This window comes from Eutrigla gurnardus, assembly GCF_963514095.1.
Source record: "Eutrigla gurnardus genome assembly, chromosome: 18".
Classification (NCBI taxonomy): Eukaryota; Metazoa; Chordata; class Actinopteri; order Perciformes; family Triglidae; genus Eutrigla; species Eutrigla gurnardus.
The window spans coordinates 14,723,407-14,732,552 of record NC_139929.1 but is presented as its reverse complement, the minus strand read 5'-3'; the positions used below and the strand labels follow the sequence as shown (position 1 = coordinate 14,732,552).

General features: G+C 40.9%; 1 protein-coding gene across 2 annotated transcripts; it reads left to right on the top strand.

Annotated features, from left to right (window-relative positions):
• The first annotated feature begins 92 nt into the window (after window positions 1-92).
• On the top strand, window positions 93-9,046 carry LOC311028935 (copine-3-like). Of its 2 annotated transcripts, XM_084033747.1 has the most exons (17): window positions 93-243; window positions 760-908; window positions 1,260-1,439; window positions 2,137-2,211; window positions 2,299-2,370; window positions 2,462-2,542; window positions 3,510-3,599; window positions 4,153-4,251; window positions 4,541-4,627; window positions 4,727-4,786; window positions 4,878-5,011; window positions 5,094-5,148; window positions 5,279-5,330; window positions 5,450-5,583; window positions 6,229-6,465; window positions 6,737-6,849; window positions 7,566-9,046. In XM_084033747.1, exons 2-16 carry the CDS (start codon window positions 777-779, stop codon window positions 6,845-6,847), a joined length of 1,599 nt encoding a protein of 532 aa, XP_083889873.1. In that variant the 5' UTR covers window positions 93-243; window positions 760-776; the 3' UTR covers window positions 6,848-6,849; window positions 7,566-9,046. The 2 variants fall into 2 exon arrangements, with proteins under 2 accessions (XP_083889873.1, XP_083889872.1); XM_084033746.1 differs by lacking the exon at window positions 6,737-6,849.
• Window positions 9,047-9,146: the final 100 nt, after the last annotated feature.

The following is a 9,146-nucleotide window of genomic DNA, read 5'->3' as shown; positions in this document are numbered from 1 at the left end:
AACGTTAAATTCGGCCGCAGTAAATTGGCGCCGTCACCATTTGAAACGCGTTACGGTTGACGTAACGATGTGTCGTTGTTGATGGGCGTTGTTTTGGTAGGTTGAGCGCAGAGCTCAGAGACGCGAACCTTTTACTTTCGAGAGGGCGACACCATCCTGCTTAAGTCGGTGTAACGTGCATTTCGAGCCACTAGCAACACCAAACAAACTATTCTCTTATTGTGAGCCTTCGCGACTTTAACGGTAAGTTTGACTTTATATCGGCATCTACTTATATGTGGAAGTAAACGTGTTAAAACTATTAGTTAAGTTGGCATTTACTAGTCCAGTTAGCTTGCTAGCGTTAGCTTTTAATCTTTCCACCGGTTAGACTTTATCAGCGCCAAGTTAACGTGTTATATTTTCCACGAGACATATTTAACTACTGGTTCACATGGCTGCGCGGTTTTGTGTTGATGTGTTAAGCTATCTAGCGTAAACTTTACATTTCTTGGTTGGGGCGTGACGTTGGAGAACGTAATGTAACTTACTGTCACTGTGTTGCCAGATCGTGACGACAATACGCCAAAAGCCCTCAATATGTAATTATCTCTAAGTAGTAACGCTAGCGCGTGTTTACTCACATTTCTAAGACATCTAAACTAGGACCTACTCTCTTTATCCGTCATTACATCAAGTTTGTGCCTGAAGGAACCTTAAATAATGCATTAAAATATATTTCCATACTAACGTCCCTCTCTTCCCGTGCTGCTTCTCCAGCTCTTCCCTGGTCAGACATGGCTGCCCAGTGTGTAACGAAGGTGGAGCTGACGGTGTCCTGTGATAATCTCCTGGACAAAGACATCGGGTCCAAATCCGACCCCCTGTGTGTCCTGTTAATGAGCAGCTCTGATTCCCAGTGGTATGAGGTCAGTGGGTTGGCTCCATCTGCATTCATTTAATAACACATTTATAGTTGATATCCCTGACCTGGTGTAAAGCTGCTGATATTTGCTTGGTTACATTTTGTCTGAATGTCAAACACATACAATACAAAATAACATTGATTCCTCATAAACCACCCCTGCTCCGAATAACAGATAATGCCGGACATTTGAAATAGTACATTTTTCCAAGGGGTGGCAGTTGCTCTTACTTAACAGTGTTAATCATTAACCCCAAAATGGAAATGTCAGTGTTAGGTAAAGCAGCAGACACATCATGTCCTTTTCCTGTTTCATCAGTGCACAATACTCAAGCAATCCAACCTTTCATAACAGGTGGCGCGCTCAGAGAAAGTCCAGAATTGCCTCTGCCCAAAGTTTGCAAAAAAGTTTGTCATCGACTACTACTTTGAAATAGTGCAGAAACTGAAGTTTGGGATTTATGACATCGACAACAAAACTATTGACCTGAGTGACGATGACTTCCTGGGGCAACTGGAGTGCACCTTGGGCCAGGTAAGACTTTTCACTCTCATACATGTCATGGTTTAACTTCTGAAGACGATAAATAAATCCACTTGTGAGTGTTAGGCTTTATGGTTTGTCAAAACCATAAAGCCTAACCATAAAGAAATTGAAAGTAAGGTTTCAATTCCTTACTTTCAATTTCATTGAAGTAACATTTGGTAACGCTTCCCAGCAGTATAGAGACTCATAATAAACTGGCATCACTCAGGCTGTCTGGGGCCAAAGCAATTCTTAGCTGACTAACACTCATACAAAAATAATAATTGACAGATATTAAAAGCTCAGTTAGTCCACGAAGAATCACATGAAAGCATCACGTTAAATCTTGTGTTTACCAGAGATGTGCTATACATTTCTTGTAGATAAGTCATTCAGTATGAAAAAGAATGAAAAAGTCACTAAACAACTAAAGAAATCTTAGCCAAATAAGACCAAAATGACAAATTTGCAGCCCTAGACATCAGTGCAGCAAGTCAGACATAACATATATGTATACAATGTTACAGATCAAGGACTAACATCCCTGATAAGCCTTTGCTGTGAAAGCTTTATCAGCGTAATCTGACCCGAGATGTTCACCCGGCCTGGATGTTTTGGGTGCTTGTGTTGTGCTGCGTTGCACTCATCCACTGCTTTTGCTGCAGCACCTTCTTCTTTGTTAACTTGCCGTTCCTTTTGCTTGAAGGTTGTGTCCAGTAAGAAACTGACCCGACCACTCGTCTTGAAGAACAAGTCTCCTGCAGGAAAAGGGACCATCACAGTAAGTGGCGGAGAGAGCTAGAGAGCAATGTTTCATTATTGTATGTTTTTCTGTGCTGTTATTTATTTATCCTTTATTCTGCTGTAGATAAGTGCAGAAGAAATAAAAGACAACAGGGTGGCCAATTTTGAGGTTGAAGCAAGGAAACTCGACAACAAGGTATGGGTGAATCTGCGATGCTGTCGTCTGTTTTTTAACATTCAGGTGCATTATTATTATTTTAAATACCGGTCACTTTATTAATTCACAGGATTTCTTCGGGAAGTCCGACCCTTACCTGGAATTCTACAAGCAGACAGCGACTGGATGGCAGCTGGCTCACAGAACCGAGGTAAACAATCATGCAAATCACAGACAGCTTTGGAAACAAAGTTACAAGTACTGTAATATTTACCTGATCTCAGGTCGTGGACTCTCTGCTGTCTGTCTCTGCTCCGTCACACTGAGCTCCGTGTGTGTGAGCAGAAGCTGACGCACGGAAAATAACTGAAATGTACTTGAAGTGCTCACTGTGCAGCCGCATCATCTCGGAAAATAATAAAATAAAAGAATCGGTTCGGGGCTAGGTATTGGTGATAAGGCGATAAGAGCCTGGAAGACGTTCAGATCAGACTGTAAAATAAAAACCAACACTTTTAGATGACTTATTATGTGTCATCAAAGTAAAGTTACATCCAGAGTACTGTCCCATTTGTATTTCTACCATTTCAAGCCCTCACAGCCTCTCACGCACCATTTACCAGGTGATGTCAGTTAAGTCCCCGAGGGTTCAGGACTTAGACCTTAGGGGATTGGGATTTGGCCTTTGACTCCATTCTCAAAGTCCCTTCGAATCAGGAAACAGCAGCAGCCCCAGAACAAGCAACTTATACTTGGTATACTTGGTACATCTCTAAGGGCGCGTACACACAACACCTTTCCGTTAACGGACCTCATTGACTTTGCATGGGCTTGCATCACATTATGCCGAAATTAATTGTGGGTCCGCTCTGTTGCATCGCTTGCGTTGGAGAAGTTGACAAAAATGTAACTTTTCAGGCGCCGACGGATCCGTCAGCCAATCAGATCACGTTATGCAACTCTCCCTCCCCCCCCCCATGCACCAGACACGCCTTCCCTCATCCGGCAACGGTCCGTCAACATACGTGTGTAGTGTGAATGTGTTTTCACACTACACACGTACGTTTGTGTGTCAATAATACAACAAAGAGGGATGACTAAATATGATTTGAGTTGCCTTGAAGAGTCTGTTAAGTTTGTCTGCACCTGTATCATTCTTTTCTAAATTCTGTCCTCAGGTGGTGAACAACAACTTGAATCCAACATGGAAACCCTTTCGCATCCCTCTGCAGTCTCTCTGTGGAGGAGACATGGAGAAACCTATAAAAGTACATTTTCCCTTTTTCTTTAAACGGACCTGCAATCATAGATCCTCGTGGTTCAGTGGCGTTATGTATTTTCATGGTTATGACATAATACAAACTTTTTTGATGGTGTAAATATTTTTCCGAGCACAATTATGTTTGCTTTCCCAGATATCTCAAAACATTGCTGCGGTTAATTTAGTACTTTAGTAATTTAGTTTGATGATGTGGTTGTTTTAACTTCTGAAGCAAACATGTCAGGAAAGAAGCCGATCTCACTTTTGCATGTTTTTGTTGCTTTTGTTTTCTCCATCTCATTTAAAAAAAATAAACTTAAAAGGGTCAGTTCAGAAAAATTACAAAAAGTTAGTTTGGTTTCCCCAGATTTTAAGATCTGTCTACAGCCCAATAGATTGGAGGAGAAATGTAGTTTGAATTGTCCCAGTTACTTTGGATAATCAGCATATCTCACTGTGAACACTGCTTTGTTTTTTGTTTAATTCGTTTTTTTTGTTTTCTTTGTGTGAATGATTTGATAGGTTTCTGGTTTGCTCACCATGCTCTACCTTTTTTCCAGGTTGAGTGTTATGACTATGACAGTGATGGCTCACATGATCTTATTGGATCCTTTGAGACCACGATGACACGCTTTCAACAAGCGTCGCGATCGTCTCCGGTATGTATGTATGTATGTATATATGTACAGTATGTATGTGTGTTTACGCTGTTTGTTTAGATGTAATAACCTTTTCATTTCAAACATTCTCAACCAGCTTGAGGCCTCCCATTGTACGTTTATTTGGCGTCATTGTATTTCCATTGGGTTTTAGTGAAGGACCTATGAATGAGTCTAGCTAAGAGCATTGACGACCGTATTTCCAAGAAAAATGTAACTTTCCAACATACTACTTTTACTTTTTATGGTCTCCTCACATTGACGCCATGCTGCTGTGTTTTGTCCTCAGGCGGAGTTTGAATGTATCAACAGTAAAAAGAAACAGAAGAAGAAAGGCTACAAGAACTCTGGTGTTGTCAGTGTGAAGCTATGTCAGGTGGAGTACATTTCATTTGTGTTGTATGCAGAATGTGTTTACCGTGATTAATACTACAATTTTTGTAATGCTTTTGATTTGGGATGTTTTATTTTGTAGGTGGTGAAGGAGTATACCTTCCTGGACTACATTATGGGAGGCTGTCAAATCAACTTCACTGTAAGTTTTGGCTTCTCTGTGAATGCCTCTTCTTTGTGTTCTTGGGCCCCTAATAAACTTTTTAAACTGATGCCCTGAATGTTTTTGTCAGGTGGCTGTTGACTTCACAGGCTCCAATGGGGATCCCAAGTCTCCTCAGTCTCTGCATTACATTAGTCCTCAGGGTGTAAACGAGTACCTCTCTGCTATCTGGTCTGTGGGCAATGTCATCCAGGACTATGACAGGTATGTTTGGCACATCAAACAATTGACAAACTATTCTGTCACTCATGCTAATATTTTGCTAATATTCGTCCCTCCTGTTTAGTGACAAGATGTTTCCTGCCTTTGGCTTTGGAGCCCAAATTCCTCCCACTTGGCAGGTAAGACTTGTTCAAACTACAAATGCAAAACAGACATGACTGCTGTTTTTACGTGCAGTTTGAATCCGATTGAATCGTCTTATGTTAGTACGGCAGGAACTGATATCTGATGATATTGTGTTCCTTTCAGGTTTCCCATGAGTTTCCTCTCAATTTCAACCCATCAAATCCATTTTGTACAGGTATGTAAACAATCATTGCACTGCCGGTTCATTTAGACAATTATTTACAATACACAGTCGTACAGAGTTTGTAGTGTGCTGATGCAAGTATGTTCCCTCCTGTGTGTGTTTGTGCATAGGTATTGAAGGTGTGGTGGAGGCCTACAGGGTGTGTCTGCCCCAGGTCAAACTCTACGGTCCCACCAACTTCTCCCCTATCATCAACCATGTAGCCTGCTTTGCTAAGCAAGCCCTCCAGCAGACCACTGCATCCGTGAGTTTTTATTTTTTATATATATATATTTTATTATTTTGTTGAACCAGTCCTGTGTAAAAAGTCCAATAATAATTTTTTTTCTTGGACTGAACGGTGGTGTAGTGGGTAGCACTGTTGCCTCACAGCGAGAGGGGTTCGATTCCCGGTTCGGGTTCCTTCTGTGTGGAGTTTGCATGTTCTCCCCGTGTGAATGGTTGTCTGTCTCTACATGTCGGCCCTGTGCTAGACTGGCGACCTGTTCAGGGTGTAACCCGCCTTCACCCAATGTCAGCTGGGATTGGCTCCAGCCCCGCCTCGACCCTGAATACAGAATAAGCGGTAGACGATGGATGGACGGCCTGTTGCACAAGTTGTTTACTTTCTCGGTAAACATCCAGATGTGCCACATTGGAAAAGCCTCTCAGGCGTTTTCTAATAACATGTGCATACATAAACTTGGTGTAAATAAGTGAACAGTGCTCTTCGCAGCTTCAACAGCCATTGGCAGCTCAAAAACTGCAAAAACTAACAAAAAATATATTTGTATTTGAATTGAAATCCAGTACACCTTGATCCTACAATGCAAGAAGGATTCGGGTCTTTATTAAAACAGCTGAGCCAGTTAGTAATAGATCTTCTACCTCTGCTGTTGTCGTCCCCAAGCAATACTACGTGCTGCTGATCATCACTGACGGAGTGATCACAGACATGGATCAGACGCGCAGTGCCATCGTCAACGCCTCTCGCCTGCCCATGTCGATCATCATTGTGGGAGTAGGAGGGGCAGACTTCAGTGCCATGGAGTTCCTGGACGGAGACGATGGACGTCTGCGCTCTCAGACCGGCGAGGCTGCCATGCGTGACATCGTGCAGTTCGTGCCTTTCAGGCAGTTCCAAAACGTAAGTCACAGAGAAAACATGAGATATCTTTTTATATCACAGATTGCTTTATATAACATGTGAATGGGGTTTGCTTTGATTTCTGCAAATTGATTTCTTAATGAATTGCATGCATTTACACGCTTATTTCTAAGCATTTCATTGCTTAACTGGCTTCAAGATTACAAATCATGAAACATGCCCAGAAACATGCCCAAACAGGGATCCGCCGTCCGTCCAATTAGATCTCACTTAGCTTACTTGTGCGCCCTGTGTATTTATCTCTTTTCAGGCACCCAGTCAGGCTCTTGCCCAAAGTGTTTTGGCCGAGTTACCTCAGCAAGTCGCCTCCTTCTTCAGTATATTCAAACTGAAGCCTCCCCACGATCCCAATCCTTCATAGGGGTACCCTAAATATTTTAGTCATGAACCCCACCACCTTTGTCTTTGCTTGGCCTATAGGAGTAACCACCTTACTGCATGAATCCTCTCATGTAGTGTTTGTCATGCTCATTTCTTCATTCCAACTGTTATTTCTAAAGATCCATCATCCATGCTGAGAGAGAGAGTTCAATACATTTTGTTGTATTTCTGTCTAGGATCTGAAGCACTGGTGATGGATCTTAAACATATTTTGTTTTGTTCTGTACTTCTTCAATTCTAATTGCTATCTTGCCAAATGTCAACGCATATTATCTAGATACTTGCAGCATGGATACAATAACAGCATGCTATTTTCATATTTTCAACATTACCAGTTTAAGGCCTTCTGTCTCGACTCATCACACAATCAAAGCATACCCATAGTGAGTCAATGAAGCTCTTGTTTTGTAGTACACCGTAGTCGACCATTGGTCAACCATCTGTTATGACCGCCTGAATCTTCAGCTCATTTCCAGTCGGGTTGAAGCTCGACAAAACTTCAAAAGAAATGACAAAACAATCTACAGTGACAATACAAAATAAGTGCCAAGTCAAAATTGAAAAGCAAAGATCTAAAAGGAGGAATGTTTAATCTACCTGACTTTCTGCTTCTCATTCATGCTCCCTTCATTAAGTTAAATCAGTGGTAAATATGAAGGGTTTTTAGTTTTTTTCTAACTCCTCCTTTCGCACTTCAGGCTCCTCGGGAAGCATTGGCAAAGAGTGTGTTGGCAGAAGTACCAACTCAGCTAGTGGACTTCTTCACTACCATGAAGCAGAATCCACCTAAATCCAATCCTGCACCAGACTCTGCAGGGACCGTCTGATACGACCAAGAAGAACCAGACCCAAACCAATCTCATCTCCTTTAGATATAAGGCAACTGCACTTTCTTAACTCAACCCTGTTGAGTTGCACAAGTTTAACAAAATGCCATCATCAGCTTAGTCAAAAGCAACCGTCCCAAACACACGCTATACATTTTACAAGTTCTAGGTTGTTAGATATTAACTTCCCTGTGTGTTAATTTTAGCTGTTATTAATTGCTACTACAACAAAAAACAATCATTCCATATTTTTTTTTAAGAATAAGTTGATGATCAGGGAATTTTACTTTTAAAAATAGTTTTCATATCAGGGGGGGAAAAGTATTCAAGATGCACGGCAGGGATTTAAGCATGAATCGTTTCGGCAGAACTCACTGAAACAGAAAACTGAGTTAAAGCCATAAATGAACAGAATCGCCAAAGTCGTTATAAACAAGCCAAGGTGTTTATTTATAATGCATCATAAGAGTGTGCAGTTTATTTTCAAGCCTGTTGGTTCCAGCATCAAGTTACAATAGTCACAAAAGATACTTACTGTGACTAAGTATAGCACATATGTTAGTGGACCCCCAGATATGAGGTAGAGATCCTCAGTCAAATAGCTACTATGAGTAGCATTATCATTAACATACAGCCAAGGAGCTTTGCACTCGCTTCACTGCAGCACATAGATAATATATTAGCTTGAATGTTAACGACGCACAAGCTTTCCTATTTACTCATCTATAAAAACGTATTACTCAATGCAATGCCAAACTCTGTGCAGGTTATACACCTGTGTAAAGCCATTTATATAGTATAACATATTGTGGTAACAGCTAGCAAGTAGTCTGGTTGTAGATTGGTTGTGTTGTGCCAGTCTGGTCGCTCATATGTGTCTGGGTTTACTGTGGTCTACCATTGTGCCAGTGACTTTGTCTTCCACACCAGGTGGTTTCCTGGACAAGGAATAGCAACTCCTAGGCTAAGGACTAGGCATGGGACGATATGAAAATGTCATGTCACGATTACCCTGGCCAAATTGTGCTTCACGATATTACCCCGGTAATAATCAAAATGTGCTTCAAACCTTAAAATGCCACTTAAACATACTGGAGTTACTCTCCCTTACATGTATTATATTGCATCACTGATGGGATGCAAATCTTTGGTTAGTCAATGTTGTTTTTAATGAGAAATTGTCTTAAATGAGGTAATTATTTGGTCTTCATGCATACATTTAAAAAAAAAATGCATCAACATAGTTTTATTCTTCTATAATTACAGTATTTTTTTAAAGGCTCTAATTTTCACTTCTCTACCACAGCGAGCTAGATGACATTATAACTCATACGTGAGGATATTCACCACAATCAATATATTGTTTTTTAATCGCAACAATCTGTGATAAAATACCACATCGTCCCATCCCTACCAAGGAAATACAGTATATATTATATATACAGTATAATA

Excerpts from the sequence above, each read along its gene's own strand:
- LOC311028935 (XM_084033746.1), top strand. The coding sequence starts at position 777 with ATGGCTGCCCAGTGTGTAACGAAGGTGGAGCTGACGGTGTCCTGTGAT. Across the intron at positions 2,212-2,298 it reads CAGGAAAAGGGACCATCACA|ATAAGTGCAGAAGAAATAAA; the intron begins GTAAGTGGCGGA and ends ATTCTGCTGTAG. Across the intron at positions 4,787-4,877 it reads GCTGTCAAATCAACTTCACT|GTGGCTGTTGACTTCACAGG; the intron begins GTAAGTTTTGGC and ends TGTTTTTGTCAG.